Genomic DNA, 25040 nt, shown 5'->3' with positions numbered 1-25040 from the left:
ACCAAGGATCAAACCCGTACACATGCACTGGAAGCACAGAACCTTAACTACTGGACCACCAGGGAATTTTCCCCATCAGATTACTTCTTGAAAATGTTTTAGAACCTTAGTATTAAGGGAAACTATGCAATTTTGGTTGTTAAAATAGATGTACTTTTAATGATTACAGATCATCAAGCCTCTGATAATACCATCTAGAAAATGTTTCACCTAGATTCAAGTCATAGGACTCAGATAAATATGACAGTCCACCTTGTTTAGTAAGATAGAGCCAAAGTTGTTGTTGTAGTTCAGTCACTAAGTCGTGTCTGACTCTTGGCAACAGGCCAGGCTTCTCTGTCATTCACTGTCTCCTGGAGTTTGCTGAAATTCATGTCCATTGAATCTGTGATGCTATCTAACCATCTCAGCCTATGCCACCCCCGTCTCCTTTTGCCTTCAGTCTTTCCCAGCATCAAGGTCTTTTCCAGTGACTTTTCAGGGTTAATTTCCTTTAGGATTTACTGGTTTGGTCTCCTTGCAATCCAAAGGACTCTCAAGAGACTTCTCAGCACCACAATTCGAAAGCATCAATTCTTCTGCACTCAGCCTTCTTTATGGTCTAACTCTCACATCCGTACATGACTACTGGAAAAACCATAGCTTTGACTAGATGGCCCTTTGTCAGCAAAGTGATGTCTTTGCTTTTTAAGACACTGTGTAGGTGTGTCATAGCTTTCTTTTCAAGGAGCATGCTTCTTTTAATTTCATGGCTACAGTCACCGTCCCCAGTGATTCTAGATGCCATGATCTTGGTTTTTTGAATGTTCACGTTTTAAGCCAGCTTTTTCACTCTCCTCCTTCACCCTCATCAAGAAGCTCTTTAGTTCCTCTTTACTTGCTGCCATTAGAGTGATATCATCTGCATATCTGACGTTGATGTTTCTCCTGGCAATCTTGATTCCAGCTTGTGATTCATCCAGCCTGGCATTTTGCATGGTGTACTCTGCATATAAGTTAAATAAACAGGGTGACAATATACAGCCTGGATGTACTCCTTTCCAATTTTGAACCAGTCAAAATTATCAGTTCCATGTAAGATTCTAACTGTTGTTCTAATGGACGAGGGAATGGCAAACCACTCCACTATCCTTGTGGTGAGAACCCCATGAACAGTAAGAAAAAGCAAAAAGGGGCAAAATAATGCTTTGGAGTTTAGAATATCCTCTTTTAGATCTAATTTCCCTTTTATATTGAGAGGGATTTCACATCACCAGTTTTTATTTTATAATAGATTTATTTCTATTTCTATTCAAAAGTATTTCTATTTTCAGTGGGATGTGAGCAAATTAAATTCAGGAGAAATGTCATTTGGTCTTCCATGTATTTCCCATCATGCTGTACTTACCTCTCTCTGTTCATATTTTCATAGTTTCAATTGTTAAGTTTAGTAAATTCTGAAGTGTTACTATACCTTTTACTCTTAAGTTTTTAAGGATATCTGCCAGCTTTCAGTACTTTTTTTGTGTCCTTTTTGTTGTACTTTTTACAGGGTCATGTAAAAGTTGTTCAGTATTTGGTTAAGGAAGTCAATCAGTTCCCTTCTGATATAGAATGCATGAGATACATAGCAACAATCACTGATAAGGTAGGTTTAATATGCTGTTGAAGCACATTTCTATTCTTTATGGGATTATATACCGAAGTATATGTTAACAGTCTGTTCTTTTCATCCTTTATAAGACAGGTAACCTGATTTTTCAATGATTAGTTTCTCCATTTGCAAATGAAGAATAATTTATAAATTATTTTGAGATTTTCTTCCTAATACGGACTGTAAACAGAGACTGCATCTAAACTTTATCATTAGATTATTAGCCTGATTAGACAGTTTTCTAAGAACACATAAACTTTTTAAGAAAATGGTAGCTTATTTTGATTTTTCAGTCAAATTCTAGATTCAAAGGATAACTTGATTTGGTTTAGTAAATATTCAGTAATTTGGGCTTTAAGCCCTGAGCTTTGGTATACTTACCAGCTCAAGTTTTATTGGCCTCTTTATGTGTTTCTGTATTTATATAATTCCATTTCTGGTATAGGAACTTTTGAAAAAATGTCACCAATGTGTTGAGACAATTGTGAAGGCTAAAGACCAACAGGCTGCAGAAGCAAATAAGAATGCAAGTATTCTTTTAAAGGAACTTGATCTGGAAAAGGTGAGTGAGAAATATAATTTTCCTTTTTAGAACTGGTTGAAAATCTAGTAGAATATTTGCTACTTATATAACTATAATCTTAACAAAATCTCTTTGTATAAAATGATAAATTATCAAACTACCATAAGTTTTTTTTATTCTGACCTGTTATACAAAAAAATATTTTTAACCATATAAGTGAAGAATTAGTTTTTAAACATGTCACAGTTTTCTACATGATATTATTGCCTAAGTTGTTTTACCATTAGTGTAGGCAGAAATTTATTAAAACATTGGAAATCTTTCTTTATTATAAGATCTGAGGTATCGGTGGTTTATTAAATTCTTAAAGAGTAAATGTCTAAGTTTCCTTGGATGTGCTAATATAATGGAAATTTTTTTTTAAAAGATCACTTTTCTGAGGCTCAGTGTGCCTCCCTCAGAAAATGAGGGTGTTTTTATGAGCCCAGAAGTTACATTAAAAGAATAAATACTATAATCAATTAGAGTTAGAATGTGTGAGATAGCTTAACATTAAGATATTTCATTGATGATAAAAGAAAGGGGAAAAATCATTTTAGAGATGCTAAAATTTTGATACCAATTCTTAGTTTGTTAAAAAAAAAAAAAAACCTTGTTAAAAAACAGAATACAAAGTTGCTTAAAATCAATAAGACAAAAGGTAACTTGCCCAGAATGAAAAATAATTTCATGGGCAATTCACAGAAAAAGAAATATAAATTTTCAGTAAATAGATGGAGAAGGCACAGCTTCATGAATAAACAAAGAAATGCACAGTGAAAGAGTGATGTAAATTTTCTTTGCTAGACTAGGGAAACTCAAAATTTAAATGTTTGGGGGAAAAAAAATTAAAGTTTTGATTATAGCTGTTGATGGCTAGAATGTGGAGAAATTAGCACTCTGGTATGACTTTTGATACATGGTATAAATTGATATATTTATTAATGGAGATGATTTGATGAATTAAAAAGAGTGCATACCTTTGCTCCAGTCATTCCTCTTTTAGAAATTTAGCCTAAGGTAAATACTTTTGATAGATGCTCAAAGATGCAAATGTATTAAAGGACATTCACTAATAAATAGCTTATAATAAGGGGACAGGTAAAAACCTTAAAGTTTTATCATTAGGAAATGAAGTAAATTTTAATACCTCCATGATAAACTTGATTACAGTTAAAATCACAAGTGGAAAAAATAATACGCATTTTAAAATAAAGGGAAGTTTAAAGTTTGATGACTTCTATGGTTCCTTCCATGTCTGTAATTTTATGTTTGTGTAACTACCCAGGGGTATGGTCTGCAATTCCCTGAACAGCCATTTTGCTCTTATGCTACAAAAATGATAAAATAATTGTTAACTGAATATGCAGTTTCTTCTTTCAATCCTCAGACCCTTTCTCATTTACATAGGGAGTTGAGAGACTTTATTTATCTTTTTTTTTTCTTTCTTTCTTTGGCCACACTATAAAGTGCAGAAGAGTAACATTTGGGCTTTGTAGGCCATATAAACTCTGTCATGACTCTCTGACTCTGCTGTGGTAGTATGAAAGCACCCGCAGACCGTGGTTAAATGAAGTGTTCCAGTAGAACTTTATTTATGGACATCAAAATTTTACTTTTGTGATATTTTCGCATGTCACGAAATGTTTGCCTTTTCATTTTTTTCAACCATTTAAAATGTAAAAGTTATTCTTAGCATTCAAGCCGTAATTTGCTGATACCTGGTTTTTGATAAATAAAAATGTTAAAAATAGCTTATTTGTGACTTAGAATTGTAAATTATAGTTTTGGGGAAAGTGCTTTACTTAATTACCAGGGCAGCTGGACTTCATTGTCAGTTTCATATGGTGAGGATTTTTTAGATAATTTCCATAAAAATGTGAGTAATTTGATGTGTTTTCTGTTTGTTTCAAGCTTTCTTTATGATGTGAGGCAACCATTGTCATGTTCCCCTTTCTGAAAATAAATAATTTCTATAATGGCCTCCTATGGATATTTTCATAGTGAAATTTGTTAATATCTTATAAAGATTGTAACAGTTGCATTTTAATTAAACAATGCCATGTAAATCTAGTTAGTTACCAATCTACTTTCTGTCTCTATGGATTTGCTTATTCCAGACATTTGATATTTGGAATCATCATACAGTATTTGATCCTCTGTGACTAGCTTCTTTTGCTTCATGTTTTCAAGGTTTATCCATATTGTAGCATATATCATTACTTCTTTTTTTATTGCTGCATAATATCCCATTATATAGATACACAACATTTTGTTTATGCATTTATTAGTTGTTGAACATTTAGTTTGCTTCCACTTCATAGGTATACAAATTGTCTGTTTTGTTTTATCATGGAATGTTTCATGAATTTGTATGTCATTCTTATGCAGGAGCAATGCTAACCTTCTGTGTTACTTCAATTTTTTTTAGTATATTTGGTGCCGAAGCAAGCATGGCATACAAGTTTTTGTATAAATATGTTTTCATTTCTCTTGGGTACATATCTAGGAATGGAATTGCTAGCTCATATGGCAATTCTGTGCTTAACCACTTGAGAAACTGCCAGATTGTTTTCCAAGGTAGCTGCATCATTGTATATATAATCCTACCAGCAGTGTATGAAGTCTTTAGTTTCTTCTCATTCTAACCATGATTTATCTGTCTTTTTGATTAGCCATCCTAGTGACAGTGAAATGGGTATCTCATTGTGATTTGATATGCTTTTCCCTGATGGTTTGTGATATTGAGCATCTGTGTTTACTGGCCATTTGTATATTGTTTGTAGAAATGTCTCCAGATCCTTTGCCCATTTTTTAATTGACTGATTTGTCTTTTCATTATTGAGTTATGAGTTCTTTATCACTTCCTGATACAAAACCCTTACCAGATGTAAGATTTGCAAAAATTTTTTCCGATTTTGTTTTTTCACTTTATTGATGATCCTTTTGAAGCACAACAACGTTTAATTTTGATGATGTCCAGCATATCTGTTTCTTCCTTTGTTGCTTTTATAAATGTGTGTTAAGAGTGACATCCATGGGAAACCCCATGTATCATAAACAAAAGCATCATTTCATCATTTATTTTGAATCATTGCATTACTGTTAAGATGAGATAAAGAGTCGGGCAGGACTTAGTGACTAAAACAACAATTTTATTCACAGTCAAGAGAGGAGAGCAGAAAGCAAGCTCTTGCAGCTAAAAGAGAGAAAAGAAAAGAAAAGAGAAAGAAGAAAAAAGAGGAGCAGAAAAGAAAGCAGGAAGAAGACGAGGAAAACAAACCTAAGGAGAATTCAGAACTACCGGAAGATGAAGATGAAGAGGAGAATGAGGAAGATGGTGAGAAACGGACCATCTGAATTAATGATAAAAATTCTTTTGTGTTTATCAGCTTCATTTTGAGTGCTTTTTGCTCTCAAAACTAATTCTAGTTAAATATTCAATTACTTTAATCTGAAATTGACAGTTGACTTCTGTATTCAGTATTTCACATTGTAAAGTGACATAGACAAACAGAAGGGGAAGACATTCAGGTGTAATTTAAGTTCCCTGTGAAAACATTATATATGTCTTAATGTGAGGTTTGCCAGCTTTTCTTCAGGTTCCTCCTTACTCTCATTCCCCAGTTAGAAAGTGGGGAGAGGTCTAGTTTCTCAGTTAACTAAGGTTTAGTGTTGAAGCTATATAGCACTGGGGCCCATTACTTTCAAAGAATTGTTTATTGTACAATCTGGCAGTTATAGTAATAGGCAAATGATTTTGCTCTATTTGAATTCTAATTCTAAAATGCTATTTTAAAAACTTCTTAAATCCAATCTGTATTGTGATTTTTGGTTAGTTCATGAGACTAGCATTTCAAAGCTTAAGAACGTTAATGTTTTGTACTGAGTTAGACATCAAAATATGATACTTTCATTCTCACAACTGTAAAGATTTGTTTATTTACTAGTGAATACTGATAAAAGGAAAATATGACTAAGAGTAAATTATGAATTATTAGGTATATTCTGTCACAGTTTGTTTTGAGATCCATGGCTCTCAGTGTGATTTATATCCTTTTTCACAGTGGAGCAAGAAGTTCCCATAGAACCTCCTAGTGCGACTACCACCACCACAATTGGAATCTCTGCAACATCTGCAACATTCACAAATGTGTTTGGGAAAAAAAGGGCCAATGTTGTGACAACTCCTAGCACCAACCGGAAAAATAAGAAGAACAAAACCAAAGAGACTCCTCCCACTGCACATTTAATATTACCAGAACAACATATATCCTTAGCACAGCAAAAGGCAGATAAGAATAAAGTAAATGGAGAAAGCAAAGGTGGTGGTGCAGGTGGGAACAGTGATTCAGATAACTTGGACAGCACAGATTGCAACAGTGAGAGTAGCAGTGGTGGTAAAAGCCAAGAGTTAAATTTCACTATGGATGTGAATTCCTCTAGTGACAGGAGATACCCCCCACTGCTGCTCCATTCCCAAGAGGAAAAGACAAGTACCTCTGCTTCCAAAACTCCGACACGGTAAAATTTTCTGACTTGTTAACTCTGCACCTACCTTTCCTTTTGCATACCTCGCACAAGAACTTGAAGTAACACAAGTTGTGTTAAATAATTTAAGTCTACCACATTATCTGTCTTCAACATTTAAAACTGAAACATTTAAAACCAGTGTCCTCCTAATCATGTGCTAGTTATGAAAGGAAATTATTAGAACTTTAAAGATTTAATTTTGAAGTTGAAAATGTTAGCCTGCCTTGGTTTTACTTTAATTATGTCATTTTTATTGATTATATATAGTCCTTTTGGCTTCTGAATCCATTTTAATACTAAAGTAAATGATGAACTCTTTGCCCTATTTCTGTTTTTCTGAATTGTTAGTAATTTGATGTGCCAAATTTTAATTCAAATATTTCAGCAAATCTCTTGAGTTTCTATCTTAAAATTTATCTTTTATTGGATTTGATATTTCTCTTAGACTTGAAGGCGAAGTGAATCCTAATTCCTTACCAACAACCTACAAGTCAGTGTCATTGCCACTAAGTTCTCCAAACATAAAGCTGAATCTGACTAGCCCTAAAAGGGGGCAAAAAAGAGAGGAAGGATGGAAAGAAGTTGTCCGAAGGTAAGTACAATTAGTCTCATCTTTTTAACTTATCTCCTCGTTTTCTCCTCTTGTGAGATGGTTACCCAGTTAATTAATGAGTAATTTGAATGTGACTATTATTTTCAACTACAATGCCATATTACATGCAGAGTAGACTAAAGCAAAATTAGAAACAGTAAGAAATGTTGGCTTTAGAAAAACAAAAAATGCTTTATTAAAGCATAAGATATAACAGTTTACAGACAAATCATGCAAAAAGGTCACAAACTTCCTAAGAGAGAGTCACTTGACAGCAGAGTCACAATGTTATTGGTGAGGGCTATGATATTGTTTAATGGTCCCATTTTGAGTCAGACAAGTTTGTTCATCTGCAGTATTTAAATAATGTTAGAGTTCGCTAAAGAATCGTTGTCTACATTTAACTAATACAGTTAAATCACCATAAAAGGTGGGGAAAGAGCTCATAAAATTAAAACTTCCTTCTCCCTCAAAAAAATAAAGACAAATAGCAACATCCCTGCAGCCAACTTTGACAACTCCCTTTATTCACACTGCTTTATACTTAAACCATGATGAATAAAAACAGAGAGGGACCAGTGCTTTAAAATGTTTCACACAATCCAGAAGGTATTTCAAGCCTTTGCTCATGCTTTATATCAGGGAATTAGGACAAGACACAGATTTACTTGTGTGCACTTAATCACCAAAGGACTAACATGTCAGGTTTTATTGTATAATTTTTCTAAGACTTTTTGTCCATTAGAAGCAAACAAAAAAGGAAGAAGTGTTGGCAGAACAGGAGAAATGATGTGTACTTAATAATTAGATTGATTTAAGTATTATATTATTTATGGCCTAGTCTATGCTCTAGCTTTCAAAATGTCTAAATATAGTCTTCCCAATTTGTCTACATTAGGATGTTAAATTTTGATCATGAAATGTATTTTAGAGTCTGCAATTGGGTATTCTTCTGGCAGGTATAGTTCAAAGTTTGAGGGTGGAATCTTCAAGGGGGGAATTTTGACAGTCAGCAGTGACCACATGAAAATAATGGATGTTGCTTTCATTTGGTTCTGCCAGCAAACACTGGGTTTCCACAGTAATCCTGCAAGAGACCCAGGCCATCTTGTCAGATCCCAGTGTTAGCCTCTGGTGTTCTCTCTAGTTCCACTTGACTCACACAAGTGGAATTCACACACTTGTGAATTGCTTTTTATGTAATTCAACTCCGAGGCTTATTGCTTAGTAAAGTCATTGAAACTGATAATCTGCCTGTATTCATTTTCATATAGAGTTTAACAATGTGGTATGCATTATTTTAATTTTGAAAGTATCAGTATATATGATCATTGCCATTCAGTTAATATATGATAGTTTGAATGCTGGGATCATGAGTGACTTAAGTATAATTTTTTTCAAATAGCAATGTGTTTTTCATCATTACTAAATTAAATTCAGTATAATAAGAGGTCAGTTTCTAAATAAAAGCTTCTAATAACTTCCTCTTTAAGGTTTGATAAATACTATTCTCCAGATATTCATGAACATACTTACTGAGACATGTTTTTTTAATAAACATTTTGATTTCGTATGCTCATATGTGTGGTCTTCATTTTTATAGGTCAAAAAAATTATCTGTTCCAGCCTCAGTGGTTTCCAGAATAATGGGAAGAGGAGGATGCAACATCACTGCAATTCAAGATGTTACTGGTGCCCACATTGATGTAGATAAACAAAAAGATAAGAATGGCGAGAGAATGATCACAATTAGGTGATTATGAAATATATACATATGTATATTTAGTTAGTTAGTTCTGTGAGGAAGTTAAACTGTATTAGAAGCACGTTTTTCTTAGCCATGGTACAATCAGAATTTTATTTCATGGTAAAGATTACCTAGTTTTTTGTGATTTTGATCTTGTTTTGTTTTTTGTTGGTTTTCTCCCCAGGGGTGGTACAGAATCAACAAGATATGCAGTTCAACTTATTAATGCACTTATTCAGGATCCTGCTAAGGAACTGGAAGACTTGATTCCTAAAAACCATATCAGAACACCTGCCAGCACCAAAGCCATTCATGCAAACTTCTCATCTGGAGTAGGCACCACAGCAGCTTCCAGTAAAAATGCATTTCCCTTGGGTGCTCCAAGTCTTGTAACTTCACAGGCAACAACATTATCTACGTTCCAGCCCACTAATAAACTTAATAAGAACGTTCCAGCAAATGTACGTTCTTCTTTCCCAGTTTCTCTCCCCTTAGCTTATCCCCACCCGCATTTTGCCCTGTTGGCTGCTCAAACCATGCAACAGATTCGGCATCCTCGCTTACCCATGGCCCAGTTTGGAGGAACCTTTTCACCCTCTCCTAACACTTGGGGACCATTCCCAGTGAGACCTGTGAATCCTGGCAACACAAACAGCTCTCCAAAGCATAATAATACAGGCCGTCTACCTAACCAGAACGGAACTGTTCTACCCTCAGAGTCTACTGGACTAGCTACTGCCAGTTGCCCTATCACTGTCTCTTCTGTAGTTGCTGCCAGTCAGCAACTGTGTGTGACTAATACCCGGACTCCTTCATCAGTCAGAAAGCAGCTGCTTGCCTGTGTGCCTAAGACAAGCCCTCCAGCGACAGTGATTACTTCTATGACAAGCACTTGTAGTTCCCTGCCTTCAGTCTCATCTGCACCTATCACTAGTGGGCAAGTTCCCACCACATTTCTTCCTGCAAGTACTTCTCAAGCACAGCTTTCTTCACAAAAGATGGAATCTTTCTCTGCCATGCCTGCCCCCAAAGAAAAACTGTCCACACAGGACCAGTCCACGGCAAACCTGTGTCCCCCCTCTTCAACTGCCAACAGCTGCAGTAGCTCTGCCAGCAACACCCCAGGAGCTCCAGAAACTCACCCATCTGGTAGTCCCACTCCTCCGTCCAATAACACACAGGAGGAAGCACAGCCATCCAGTGTCTCTGATTTAAGTCCTATGTCAATGCCTTTTGCATCTAATTCAGAACCTGCTCCATTGACTTTGGCATCACCTAGATTGGTTGCTGCTGATAATCAGGATACCAGTAATTTACCTCAGTTAGCTGTACCAGCACCTCGAGTTTCTCATCGATTGCAACCCAGAGGTTCTTTCTACTCAGTGGTACCAAATGCAACTATACACCAGGATCCGCAGTCCATTTTTGTTACAAATCCAGTTCCTTTAACACCACCTCAAGGCCCACCAGCTACAGTGCAGCTTTCTTCAGCCATGAACATTATGAATGGTTCTCAGATGCACATTAACCCAGCAAATAAATCTTTACCACCTACATTTGGCCCAGCCACGCTTTTCAATCACTTCAGTAGTCTTTTTGATAGCAGTCAGGTGCCAGCTAACCAGGGTTGGGGAGATGGTCCTCTGTCCTCACGAGTTGCTGCAGATGCCTCTTTCACTGTTCAGTCAGCATTTCTGGGTAGCTCTGTACTTGGACACTTGGAGAATGTGCACCCTGACAATTCGAAGGCACCTGGCTTCAGATCACCTTCCCAGCGAGTTTCTACCAGTCCAGTTGGTAAGTTATTATAACTGTCATGACTGTGCAATTTGGGGCTTTAACAGCATAATCTAACCTTCCAAAGATTATAAAGCATTTATTTTATACGTAATATTTATTGCATGATCATGCATGTTATCATAAACAGTAAAGACCCCTTAATGACTGCTGATTGAGTAGACAAAAAACTAGTTATAGGTAAGTCACTCAAATATGAACTGGTTTATATTCTTTTTTATGATCTCTCTGTACCTGTTATCAAGGAAGTTATACCTTATGTCAGTTCATTTTCTTAGAATTGATATTAAGATATTCATAAAAGGGACCCATAGGATGCTTCAAGAATTCCAAATTCACAGACATTTTTAAAATCAAAGTGAGTGTTTGCATTTCTTTAATTTAAAAAGGTTGGGTTACAGTTCATAATCTACATTCTTTGTTTTCAGTCATGGGTGCTCAGAATGAATATTAAATGTCTTAACCCATCTTCTTTATAGTAGATGGAGCTGCTTGAAGAGATCCAGTCGTGTATGCACTCTTATTTTTAAAAAACAATTTCAAATCAGCTCTTTGTTCCTTGAAGTTAGAAATTAGCTGCTGAGGCAGTATAAGAAAGATTTGGAAAAATAAGAGGCTAGTGGTGGCTCAGAGATATTTGGAAAGCCAGAATCTATTTTCCAGAGTCTAAGGGCCAAAATTTTGTTCCAGTCTGCTCTATTATGCTCTGATTTAGTCCAATCTGCTCTAATAAATGCTAAAAAACAAATTACAAATTGTGGCTGACCTAGAATGAGAGTAAGAAGTAATAGTACCACTTATTTAGCTTTTTTTTTCCAGTTGGAAAACTTCCCAGAGCCCATTTCCTTTTTATTAGTTATAAACTGATCTAAGTTGTTTAAAATTTGTGAGTTTACTAATATGGCATAGCCTTAGCATTTCTATCAGATACGTTTCCATTTACTTATCTTTTCAGGAAAACATAGCTGTTATATCATCTTTCAAATAGAAATAAATGTTACATAAGACCATCCATGGTCCAAAATATTATTCTCCAGGATTTTTTTGTTATATATATAAATAGGTGCTATTTTAACTTTTCATTTTGGTCAAACTAATAAAGTTTTCAAGAGGCCCCAGGATGAAAGAAGAGCTCATTGCCAATGCTCAGACTGTGGTAAAATTTAATTAATTTTTAAATTAATCCATGTGACTGGCACTAACTAATACGTGAATTTAGATGCCTTAGCTAGAGTTGAGCTTCAGATCTTTCATATTCCAGTGTTTGAGCTCTTTGCACTCTAATACTGTATCCTAGAAGATGTGCAGATTATGAATGGCTGGAAAAAAGAAAGTAAGGAAATTATCCATCTAATTTGGTAGTAAACCAGGTTTGGGATCCTTATTATTCAGATCTGTAACATCAAAATTACTTATTACTAATTAAAAAAAAAATTTTTTTTTTAAGCAAGCATTAATCCTTGACTTTCCTTCCAGGGTCCAGGATTGATTAAGCTTGGCTTCATTTCTTAACTGCCTGGGTGGTTTCTTTGGTTGACTTTTCAAAAGACAAGAAAGCATGTAGAGAAATTGGAACTTTCAAACTCTGCTGGCAGAAATTTAAAATGTTACAGCCACTTTGGAAAAATAGTTCCTTAAGAAATTAAAAAGGGTTACCATATGATGCAGTAATTCTTCTCCTAGGTATACCCAAGAGAAAACATATGCCTACACAAAAACTGGTATGCTCATGGCAAAACCATTCATAATAGCCAAAAGGTAGAAACAATCCAATGTCCATCAATTGATGAATGGAAAACAAAATGTGGTGTATCTATAAAATAAGATATTATCCTCAGTATAATGTATATTCGATGAGATAAAGTAAAAGAAATGGAGCAGTTATTTGTGCTACAATATAGATAAACTTTGAAACTATTTTGCTAAGTGAAAGAAGCCAGTCACAAATGACCACATATTGTATAATTCTTTTTATATGAAATTTCTAGAATAGGCAAATCTAGAGAGAAAAATATGTTAGTAGTTGCTTAAAGGTTCAGATATGGATCAGGTAAAGGAGGATGGAGAGTGACAGGTAATGCATACATTTTCTTTTAGTGTGGACAAAAATGTTCTAAAATTGACTATGGTGATGGTTGCACAACCCAGTGAATATACTAAAGCCTTTGAATTAAAGATCTGCCTTAGAATTTTGAATTTTTTATGTTGATGTTAACTACTTTTTCCTGAAATGAGCACCTATAATCCTTTTCCAGATCCTTGCCCTCTGTCTCTACTACACTCTCCAGAGAAAGCAATGGAATTTGAGAAGACTATCAAATTCAGACTTATGTAAACTAGATATTGATAGAAATTTTGATGTAGTTTGCAACTTCTGATTTTTTTTTTATAAGATGGAGTTCTGAAATTATCTTTAGTTTAATAGTATGCTTTTCCTCCTTGTCAGGAAGAAAAAAATTGGTAGATTTTGTTATTCATTTTGCATAGGAAATGACTATAATTATAGAGATGAACAGCTATTCTTCCAAGTAACACTTAGTCACAACATGCTGTCATTTCATATCCCCTCCAATGAAGGCTTAAACACTGGACTTGCTATATCTAGTGTTGCCTGGGGTATTCTTCTAGACTGCAAGAAACAAAAATGGGTTTGGGACATACAGTGTGGTATAAATGGATTCTTGTTGCTGTGATCCACAGAATAAACTGTGTGCTTTCTTCTTTTTTAAAGAGGAATTAAGTAAACTTTGGACTTTCATTTTTTAAAGCCTTAGCTAATTTGATGTCTTGGACCTGTTTTATTTCAGGATTACCGTCCATTGACCCATCAGGCAGCTCCCCATCTTCCTCTTCTGCTCCTCTGACAAGTTTTTCCAGCATACCAGGAACTCGGGTTTTCCTGCAAGGGCCAGCTCCTGTTGGGACCCCTAGTTTCAACAGACAACATTTTTCTCCCCACCCTTGGACGAGCGCCTCAAACTCATGTAGGAATCCTGGAGGAAATCGTCCCAAAGAGTCTCTAATAAGTTATTAAATCATTTGTTATAGGGAACACCATATTGTAATTTTAAGTAATCTAAGTTATATGCAAATACCCAAGGTTTGTATTGTAGTCATGTCAAAAATTATCAGTCATTTATAGGCTAGAAAACTTGAGAAGGGTCAGGCTATTCTTTCAAGCCAGATTTGAGGTTACACTGAGACTTGGATCAAGAAAAGAGGTACAAAGAAAAGAGAGAAACTGAGGAAGAAGCTGCTTACCCTCTTGGTTTGAGTTCAGCTTTTTTGTATCCTCTATTTTCTGATGAACCATGGCATTTTTATCAAGAGTCATCTCTTTTAGTATCCAAACCACCACCTAAGGATCTAGTTACTTTATACCAATCTAAGCATCATTTGTTCCTAACTCATTCAATATATCTGCCTTGAGTTAAAAAAAAGAGAAAAGAAAAAGGGAAGTAGTTTTATAAGATGCTTTGAGGTCAGTATTGTGAAATGGTTGTATTTAAATATCTAATCAGTTTGGTATGATTCCTCATTTATTTTTACATTTGAGGAAACTGTATTGCCATTTATAAGTAAAAATATTCCCCTGTTCTATCTTAATTATTTCAATATTTAGAATAGATGAAGTTCTAGAAGAACGTGAACAGGATTTGATATTTTTAATGAGCATCATGAGGTAGTCAGTGAATATTGGTCCTTTGACAAAATAACTACAGCAAGAATAAATAGGGCCTTCTTCCTTTCTAGCCTTGTTCAGTTCAGTTTTAAAAAAAATTTAGATTATTTGTACTTGCTTCAGGCAGTAGTAGTATAGGATAATGTATATAGAACTCATATATTTTCATTTGAATGATCTTGCAAAATGAAAATTTTCTTTCCAGAACCTGTGTTGTGGAATAGATCTTTCCAACAAGGTTTCTCATATTTTTATAATTTGAATTTTTATATGTAATAAAACAATAGAGAAATATTTTGCCACCAGGTGACTCTCCTATTCCATCTGTTTCTTCGGGATCATCTTCACCTCTTTCAGCCACTTCTGCCCCACCAACATTGGGCCAACCAAAAGGAGGCAGTGCCAGTCAGGATCGAAAAATCCCTCCCCCCATTGGAACAGAGAGACTAGCCCGAATTCGACAAGGAGGGTCTGTTGCACAAGCCCCTGTGGGAACTGGTTTTGTCGCTCCTGTTGGACACAGTGGAATCTGGTCATTTGGTGTTAATGCCATGTCAGGTACAGTTATAGTGCCCTCTTTCTGGAAGGATATCTTGAGTAAATTGTGAGATTTTGCCTTTTAAACTTAGTTCCTTATCTAAATAAATAAGCTTAATTCCTACACTTAACTAGTAGGATTGTTTAAACCTTTGAGGAGCCCAGTCCAGTCTCAAAGTTTGGAATGTTAGTTTGGGTTATATATTAATAATAGATGTAATGTGTATGATAGTAATAAATATAAAATAATAAATACAGAGTTGATTAGAAATTAAAAATTCAAAGCATACTTCCTTTCCCTCTTAAGCTTTTCACTGGAGAATGGGACAATCATTTGATTTCTTTCAGAGAGCATTTAATCTTTTGAAGGACAAGGTAGAGTGTTTGGGATATTCTGAAAACTACATCCAATTACAGGAACTTGGGGGGTTTTTTTGGGTTGCAAAGATTTTTATGAATGTGTCCTGAGCTATCAAAGGAATGCTTTTGATTAAATTTAGTATGAAAAACTCCAGTGGTAATGTTTTGTTATTTTATCCAGATAAATAGCTAACTCTTGATTTCAATTCTTTTTTCTAGAAGGGTTATCAGGTTGGTCACAGTCTGTGATAGGGAACCATCCAATGCATCAACAACTGTCAGACCCAAGCACATTCTCTCAGCACCAGCCAATGGAGAGAGATGATTCTGGAATGGTAGCCCCCTCTAACATTTTTCATCAGCCTATGGCAAGCAGTTTTGTGGATTTTTCTAAAGTGAGTTGACAAACATCATTGTAACTTGTTTAACACTTTGCCAGCCAATGTAGTCACATGTTAAGGAGTAATTCGTACTGAAATAATTCTCCTTTTTGGTTATAACTAGTTTGTTTCTATGAATTTGTCAGATCTTTTATCTATTTTCAAAAGTGGGTTATGTTGTTTACATTAGTTTGTCCTCGAACTATCCTGAAGATCCTGCCATCTTTCCAAACCTGGAAGATTTGACTTTTGCTGCTTTGCATCTGGCTGCCACAGCTGAGAAGGGAGGCCTCTCCCCCTCTGGAAAGCTGGCTCTGAGCTCACCATTGCCCTCTTGTCTGCTCTGAGAGCTTCCAGGTTGCCATAAAGCCAGATTGTGGCTGCAAGCTATCGTGTAGAATTCCCTTTTCTTAGCACAAGCTTATTAGTAAAGTAAAGTAAATCTAAAATGTGGGAAAGTTGGGGTATTATATGTTCATAAAATATTGGAAATTTCCCAATCATTGAATATTGGATTTAGTTGTTTTCTCTATTCTCTTTGAAAAAGTGTTGCTGATGTAGATAACTACTACTTTCAGTTTCTCAACACTGTACAGTGGTGCTATACGTACTACATACTCTGGAGTTCTTTGAATGAAGGGAAATGAGAGAGATATATGCTGGTATTATGGAATCATCATTTATAGTCACTTCATGATTACATCTTTCTGCTGTTTTAGGGTCTACCAATTTCCATGTATGGAGGCACCATAATACCCTCCCATCCTCAGCTTGCTGATGTTCCAGGAGGCCCTCTGTTTAATGGACTTCACAACCCAGATCCTTCTTGGAACCCTATGATAAAAGTTATTCAAAATTCAACTGAATGCACTGATGCCCAGCAGGTAAAATGAACTTAATGCTCTTTTATTTTTCACATTTATCATGTCATCCTTTTAATTCTTTGGGTAATACAAGTTCTGAATATCAAAAGTCAAGACATCTTACCACCTTGAACTGAATTAAGTTTTTCAATATCAAGATGATGCTACTTAACATTTTGTTTCATGTACTGTATTCTTTCTAGGCAGAAACAGTGAATTGCCATTGCATTTATTTATTCGTTTTGTAAATGTCTAAAGATTCCTAATTAGAAATTCCAATTTTTCCTCCCCCTTTTCAGATTTGGCCTGGCACGTGGGCACCTCATATTGGAAACATGCATCTCAAATATGTCAACTAAGTTAGAAGGTCTTATTCTTTAGCCTTGTTTGAGAAATTTTGACCTTGGAAGAACCCTGGGGATTTTTTTTTAATGTGCCTAAGAAATTTTCTCTGAGGCTTTAGCAATGGAAATTTGATTGCCCATTGTATAAGAACAAATTGATTTCCTAACCACCTGATTATGTTCTCTGGTTAGTTTAGCCATTTTGAAATTAGTGCTTTGGGCTAAACATACTGAATGCTACTTGTACGCAGAAAAGAATTAGATGATTACATATTTCAACCTTTTAGGGTGGTAAATACATGTACAATTGTTTACATACTTAAAAGGAAAAAGTTGAGTAAATTTCTTGTCATATAGTGGCTCTACTTAATGTAGCCTGTATTAATGTGAAATATTTACCAGAATATTCAATAAAAAGATGAACAGTGTTTAGAAGTGGGGTGTGATCCTTTCAGTGGTCATGCAGGTACTGCCCAATCCACAATCATATTGAACCAGGTTGTTAATACTGTGTTTGTAATAGGCTTCTCACATTTTACACTTTAGAGTCCATTCTTAGGTTGCCTTGCAGAAGCACTTTTAGAATGAGTTGTATAATTTACTCTGTTAAACATTCCTTGTTCTTTGGTTTTCTTGCATATATTTTTATAAGTGAGAATGTTTCAAGCCCCTGTAATGTATCCTATCTGATTTTAGCAGATAGGCCATTGAAAGGTTTAACTCTTTGTGGATCATGAGTATGTTAATAAGAACAATAGGATTTCAGTCAGATGACACTGAACAGACTTAAGACACCCAGATCACCCTTCAGACTCCTTTTGTGCTTCCTGACTTTTTAATCTAAAGATTTATTTTGGTTATAGGTGTTTAAGTTTTCAGTTGGGACATAGGAGGGGGTGGGGTGACTCATGTACTTCTGTTGTATTGTCAGATCAGCTGAATGTTTATAAATATGTGACTAATTCTGAGCTTAGTTTCATGAACAGCCAATATGGTCAACAAACTAAACTCAGGAACCCTGGAATGGATTGCTTTGGCCAAACTATAAGCTATGCCAAGAATCTGATGCAATAGAGAAGAAAAAAACTATCACAATGAAAAGAACAGTTATCAACTTGTTCATGTTGTAATGTGGTTGAATTACTTGGTCTAAGATAAAAGCAATCTAAAAAAGAAAACAAAATGTTGGAGACTGATAGAGAAGCCAGAACACACTTTAAGGCAAAGAAGCTTGCGCAGAAAAATAGTAACTAGGAGCACAGCCATACCAGAAACACTTTTCTACTCTCATACCAACAGGAGTTCTTAATCTTCTCTGCCCTCCTCCTAGAGCCACCACTAGATGAGATACACCATGTTTGTTCTATGTTAGACATACCTGGCTCTTTTGTCTTCTATATTATATTACATATGAAAGATTTCTTATTTTCTATTTCGATTGGATTTAGAAACTATCACTGGTGTTAAAGCTATTGCCTTTGTAGTGCTTAATAACCACATCAGGTAGTCTCAAGAGACCTCCTCACCTTGAGGGGAACAAAGGACCCCTAGGATCACCTGCATATCTTGCTGTTTCCAGTTATCACTAATAACACCCCCTCCCCCCCAAAAAATCACCTAATATTAGTGAAATGAATGGAACTACTCTTGATGAAACATATAGTGAGAGATAATATTAAGTAAATTATTCAGTGGGACAAAAAGTAAATGGTGTTCTATCTTAACTAATTAAAGTACATTTGAATTTTTGGAAGAGCTCTTCCAATATCTTCTACACCCTGAGGACAACAGAATGAGAAACTTGATCTCAGGTCAGGAACTAGAACCCAAAAGAAGATACAATTATGATAAACCCTAGGAGAATTAGGAACAAATAGCAGCTGTGCAGTTTGTAGCAGTTATTTAGGATACCCTCCTTCCTGTCCTTATCTGTACTGCCTTCTTTTCTATTTGAATCCCAGTAGCCTACTCCCCACTACATTTTGCCTGCTATAATCTCTTCTTCCTCTGTCTTGCCTCTTCCTGGCATTACTTTACTGCTATTTTACCAACCTGAACCTTGGATTAAACCTAGCTCAGGTAAGAACTTAATTATTTTCAAATATACAAGGGATTTGTGGGGAGGCAAAATGGGTAGAGTGGAACAAGTGTCAGAAAACTAAATTCTCTTTTCATTTCTGCTACTCAATACTGTGTGACCTTAGGCAAGTCATTTTTCATCTCTGGGCTTCACTTTCCTCATCTGAAAATGAAATTTAGTATAACTGAACTCAAAAGGGTCTCCTAGTTCTAACAGATTTACTTGTCTCATGAATGAGAATATGTGGTATAGGACTGCTAGAAGCTGATGCATTGCTGAGGTTTGAGAGCCCCTACCATTTGTTTTCACATGGAATCAAAAGCCTGCTGTTGTGAGAGCCATTATTGATTTTGGGGATTTAGTGGAGGCAGAAGAAAACCTTGCACACCCATAGTGAGTCCTCAAGTCATTAAGAAACATCCTGCTGAAAAAATAAAAGGAACATCCTGCCGAGGCATAGGTCAAACCCTATGAATAACAGCTCATTCAAGAAATAAAACTGTATCATCAAGGTTTCTGAACCTACTTATTTCAAGTAGTGTTCAATAAAATAAAATCCCACCACCAATAACAGTATTGATGTTTTTAAGACCCTTTAAACCTATTGTGGCTACAGTGTGCTGACTTGCCCTTTTATAGGCCAGTCTGCTTCCTTCAGTCCCTGCTCTCAAAGGGGAAATTTCATCACCTCAGCTAACCAGACCGAAGAAGAGAGTTGGACAGCCAATGGTGGCCTCTCCCAGCCAGAGGTAAGAGATCTCAGGACCTGGAACTATAGTTTCCATCTTGTAAATTCTGACCAAGTCTTCCCAACCTCAAAATTAGTATAGGAGGTACCATCCTTAGTTTGAGGTGGCTTTTAGAAGGGGAAAGGCTGATCATCTTAGAGTTTCAAGCCAGACAGAGAAGAGTACTTAGTATACATGGTTCTGTCCCACTGTTTTAAGACCTTTGTACCACATTGTAAACCTATGAAGAGGCAATCAAACTGTATGAAAACAGCTTCTGAACATCTTGTTCTCTAACTAGTCCTGGAGCTCTTCTACCAAGAAATGTGGCTGGTTGTGACATCTTCCCAGTGGACCCTGTCCTGGGGTGAGGGACTCTAATAATGCTGCATTTTCTGTTCATGCTCAAAGATGTGTCACCATGTGTCAATGTTATTGACAGCTTACTTTGCCTTCACTCTCTCCGGTAGGAAATGGTTGAGTATCCAAAACTTAAGTGTGTTAAGACCACACCCAATAAAGACAGGAGCCTGAGCTTAAAGACCTAATTTGGAAAACAAGATTGTAAATCTAATGATGAGATTACAAACCTATTTTGTGATTGCTTTTCATCTCTTCCTGTCTTATTTTAATGATACTGATGTTGTGTGTGTGTGTGTTGGTCGCTCAGTCGTGCCCAACTCTTTGTGACCCCATGGACTGCAATCCACCAGGTTCCTCTGTCCATGAGATTTTCCAGGCAAGGATAGTGGAGTGGGTTGCCATTTCCTTCTCCAGGGGATCTTCCCAACCCAGGGATCGAACCTGGGTCTCCTGCACTGCAGGCAAATTCTTTACCGACTGAGCTACAAGTAATTTGCCTGGTAGCAGAGACCTGGCATTTCCCTACAGGTTTAATCAGATCTCTGAGTTTAAGTTGTTTTTCTTTTTAAAGCTCCTATACTCTAATGGTCAATCAGTTCAGTTCAGTCACTCAGTCATGTCCGACTCTTTGCGACCCCATGAATCGCAGCATGCCAGGCCTCCCGGTCCATCACCAACTCCTGGAGTTCACTCAGACTCGTGTCCATCGAGTCAGTGATGCCATCCAGCCATCTCATCCTGGGTCGTCCCCTTCTCCTCCTGCCCCCAACCCCTCCCAGCATCAAAGTCTTTTCCAATGAGTCAACTCTTTGCATGAGGTGGCCAAAGTACTGGAGTTTCAGCTTTAGCATCATTCTTTCCAAAGAAATCCCAGGGTTGATCTCCTTCAGAATGGACTGGTTGGATCTCCTTGCAGTCCAAGGGACTCTCAAGAGTCTTCTCCAACACCAAGTTCAAAAGCATCAATTCTTCAGCACTCAGCCTTCTTCATAGTCCAACTCTCACATCCATACATGACCACAGGAAAAACCATAGCCTTGACTAGACGGACCTTAGTCAGCAAAGTAAAGTCTCTGCTTTTGAATATGCTATCTAGGTTGGTCATAACTTTTCTTCCAAGGAGTAAGCGTCTTTTGATTTCATGGTTGCAATCACCATCTGCAGTGATTTTGGAGCCCAGAAAAAGTCTGACACTGTTTCCACTGTTTCCCCATCTATTTCCCATAAGTGTTGACAAAAACCCTCTGATTGAAAATCTTTCTTGGTCCTTCATGCGGGTTGAATGGATGATGGATCTGGCTTTCTCTCTAAAATCCAACTACCTATTCTCTAGTTCCCCAACCCTTGTAGCACACAGTGTCTCAAGAAAAGTAAGCTTCCGGTGGTAGTCTTATCATAGTAGTAACTGCTGCTGTTGTTTTAGAAGAGATTAATAGATGGGAGACCTCGCTTCCATACTGATCCTTCTTGACAGCCTTTGACACTTGTCTCGTAGTTCTCCTGCTCTCACTGGTCTTTCCCATTCTCCTCTGGTGAAATCCTCTTCCTCCACTACCCCTTAAAGAAATGTTGATGTGCCCAGGCCTCTTCTTTTGATGTATCTTCTCCCCAAGGAATCTCATCCCACAGCCTTAGATTTTACTCCACCCAAATCTGAATCACTAGCCCAGAGTTCTCCCTCTGTAGTTTCAGACCTGTACATCTGGCTCCTTACTTAACATTCTCCAGTGTTTTCCATATGAACATTCCACACACATTATATATGCCCCAATATAATTTATGCCCCTCCCCTTGTTTTCCTTATTATATTAGTTGGTATTATAAACTACCAAGACTTTCAAGTCACAAGACGGGGACTTATCCTAGCTTATCTCCTTCCCACCCTACCCTTAAATCAGTCACCTTATCCTTACTCCTCTGTGTATCTGGATCCCCTTCACTTCTCTCCATCCTTGCAGCTACTGCCTTCTTGCCCACCCCATTTCACTAGGCTGGAGTCTTCACCTTCAGTCTCACTATTCTCCATCCCATCTCTCACTCCCCTCATTAGACTACTTACCTTGCTTAAAAGTTGAGTTGTCATAGACGGTTCCTCACAATCTGATCCCAAACCTTATGCTCCAGCACTTATTGTTAAAACACTTCCTTCCGGTATATACCACTTTATAAGAGACTCAAAAGCCTTTTTGGAACAATAAATCATTTATATCCTTGCTACCTGAAGTGTGATTCTAAGGACATGCAAACCTAAGGGTCTGCATCACCTGGAATTTTATTAAAAGCTTAGAATTTCAAGTTCTAATTACTGTATCAGAATCTTCATTTTAGTAAGATCTCCAGGTGATTTATGTGTACAGTAAAATTTGAGAAGCAATGACTTGTAAAATACCGTCTTTTTTTTTTTTAATAAGAAATCAGAGCTCAAGGAAAATTTAGTGAAGCCAAAGCTTAAGTAATACTAATAAATGCATTAAATCAGGGGGCCTACAATTAATTGGCTGGAAGAGAAGGGGGACACTGGTGAAGGGTATACTGATTTTGAGGAAGCCAAACAGCAAACAACTAGATCAAGTTGAGATTTTTAGTGTGCTCAACTTAGTACTTACTCTCTTGCCATCTCTTTCATGACTTTCATCATGCCTACATCAAAAAATCTCTTTAAAGGCCACTCTTGGGCCAGTGGTTAAGACTCCACACTTCAGTGCTCACTGCAGGGAGCTTGGATACCATCCCTGATTGAGGAACTAAGATCTTACATGCTTGGAGACTTGGCAAAAAGGAAAAAAAAAAAACAACCCAGGCTCTGTCTTGCCAGAGGGCTAAAAAACCAACCCCTCCTTTCCAGCCCCCAGCCCTTCTTTAGTTTTTGAGGTTGTGAGGTTAGCTAGGAAAGATTAAAGGCAGGAGAAGGGGACGACAGAGGATGAGATGGTTGGATGGCATCACCCACTCAATGGACAGAAGTTTGAGTAGACTCCGGGAGTTGGTGATGGACAGGGAGGCCTGGCATGCTGCAGTACATGGGATCGCAGGGTCAGTCAGATACGACTGAGAGATTGAACTGAACTGAGGTTAGCTGTGGCAGAGATCAAAGAACAGGCCTATTGTATCTTCCAACCTTTATTCATCCTTTAATCAGTCCACTTATTACACAACTAATGTCTGTGCACCAGGGCATTAAGGCACTTTAACCATGTACTGAAACTGATTAACGGGGGGGGGGGGGGGGGCGCATAATAGCTGTGCTTAGGGGCACACATTTAAATCAGACACACTCAAGTATGAATCCCAGCCCCCGCTCCTAATACAAGATCCGTGACTTCCAACCATGACCTAACCTCTCTGGGCTTTGGTGTCCTCACTTGTAACTGTAACTAATAATAGTGTCTTACTATCCAACTGTTGAGAGGAATGGATGAATACAAACAAAAAACGTGTGCCATACCTCACGCGCTCCCAGCACCCGCTGGAAATAGTAAATAGCAAATGACTGAGTGGCTGCAGCGCTCATAGGCAAAAGCAGGCTGGCCTATTTGGGGCCAGGAGGAACTGGAGGCCACTGCGGGTCCCGGGACACGCTCCAACTTTTCGCTGAGTTTGGGGCTTGCTCCCGCGAGGGTAGGGCGGGATCTTAGGGTTGAATGACGGCCGGCCCGCCCCCGGCGTGACGTCGTCCCGGTGTTGTGGCTGCGACCGCACGTGGTAGACAGAGTCCGCGACAGACTACGCTCTGCGACCTCAGCACCAGCCGCTGCCTTCCTGCTCTTTCCGTTCCCTATGCCCTCATCCACCAGCTGCCCAACTGCTACGGCAGCACGCCAGGGGGCAGGGGCACGCTATACGCCACTACCCCCCCCCCTCCCCGTCCCCCGCCGAGGTCAGAGGGCCGGGCCAGAGTCGACAGGCAACAGGCAGGCCTGCATGTGCTTGTAGACTGGCGTGGGCGGGGAGTTGCGGGCTGGGGTTGTGTGCAGGACCCCTTGCACCTTTTAGCTTTTAGCGGGGTGGGTTCTTGGAACTTAAGTTCAGTTCCCTAAAACCTCGAAGTGATGCAACATGGCCTTGTGCCTATTTTCCGGGTGACTCTGGGCAGAAATCATCAATGTGGCCTGGGTTCTGGGCTCCTTGTTCACCCTGGCAGTATTGCCGCCTGGGAGTTACAGCAGGAGCTTTGGCCCCTCGGCTGTGTGGCCTCAGCAGGAAGCAACTGGGTTTTGCAAAGCTGCAAGTGGTGGGGATCAGGGACTGGAGGTGGGGGCAGTCGTGGGGCAGGGGCTTTAGGCCGCTGTGCTGGCTGGCTTGCCTAGTGGATGACTGGTGCAGCCTGGAATCATACCTACTCAGGGGTTCCTGCCACGCAGGGGAAAGGGAGGAGTGAGAAGAGGTAGGGCCTTGTGATGACATGGCAGGGGCCAAGTCCTCTGGGCTGAGCTGAGCCTGACAGGACTTGGGAAGGGTCAGGATAAGAGCCTGTCCCTGGGTTTCACAGGAGCACTGCCCCTCCCTGTCTGAGCCCAGGTGGCAGCATTAGCCTTCACATCTGTTCTTTGGCTTCCTCATCCAACTGAGGCTGAAGGGCTAGGCACTACCTTTTGAACCAAACAGGTGAAGTTCAGAGCCAGCAGAGGACAGGAACCTCCAGAAGTTCTTGAGCTCCAAGTCTGGTGCTCCTGGAGCTCCCCTAAACCAAAGCCCCTGCCTAGACCAGCTGGGATGCCCCACTTGCTCTATGGTGCTGACACAACTTGGTTAGGCCCAGAAGCCTTCAAGTGCTGGAGAGCTAGTCAGCTGAGATCCTGACTGGGCTGCAGAGCAGTAACCCTTAAGAAAAGGGAAGAT

The 25040-nt window shown here is 38.1% G+C and overlaps 1 protein-coding gene across 4 annotated transcripts in view; it reads left to right on the top strand.

Annotated features, from left to right (window-relative positions):
* Positions 1-17465, top strand: part of LOC102175120 (ankyrin repeat and KH domain-containing protein 1) — a 107708-nt gene extending 90243 nt beyond the window's left edge. For 2 of the 4 annotated variants that reach the window (XM_018050277.1, XM_018050275.1), the window contains 12 exons: positions 1532-1627; positions 2079-2195; positions 5361-5535; positions 6263-6719; positions 7174-7320; positions 8924-9073; positions 9252-10864; positions 13672-13848; positions 14853-15104; positions 15663-15838; positions 16543-16707; positions 16986-17465. In XM_018050277.1, coding sequence (XP_017905766.1) covers positions 1532-1627; positions 2079-2195; positions 5361-5535; positions 6263-6719; positions 7174-7320; positions 8924-9073; positions 9252-10864; positions 13672-13848; positions 14853-15104; positions 15663-15838; positions 16543-16707; positions 16986-17045 — 3585 coding nt within the window. In that variant the 3' untranslated portion in view covers positions 17046-17465. The remainder of the gene's footprint in view (positions 1-1531; positions 1628-2078; positions 2196-5360; positions 5536-6262; positions 6720-7173; positions 7321-8923; positions 9074-9251; positions 10865-13671; positions 13849-14852; positions 15105-15662; positions 15839-16542; positions 16708-16985) is intronic. The other 2 variants (XM_018050276.1, XM_013965609.2) reach the window with 1 other exon arrangement.

This window comes from Capra hircus, chromosome 7 (assembly GCF_001704415.2).
Source record: "Capra hircus breed San Clemente chromosome 7, ASM170441v1, whole genome shotgun sequence".
Classification (NCBI taxonomy): domain Eukaryota; kingdom Metazoa; phylum Chordata; class Mammalia; order Artiodactyla; family Bovidae; genus Capra; species Capra hircus.
The sequence above is the reverse complement of the archived record's forward strand: the minus strand, read 5'-3'. Positions and strand labels throughout refer to the sequence as shown.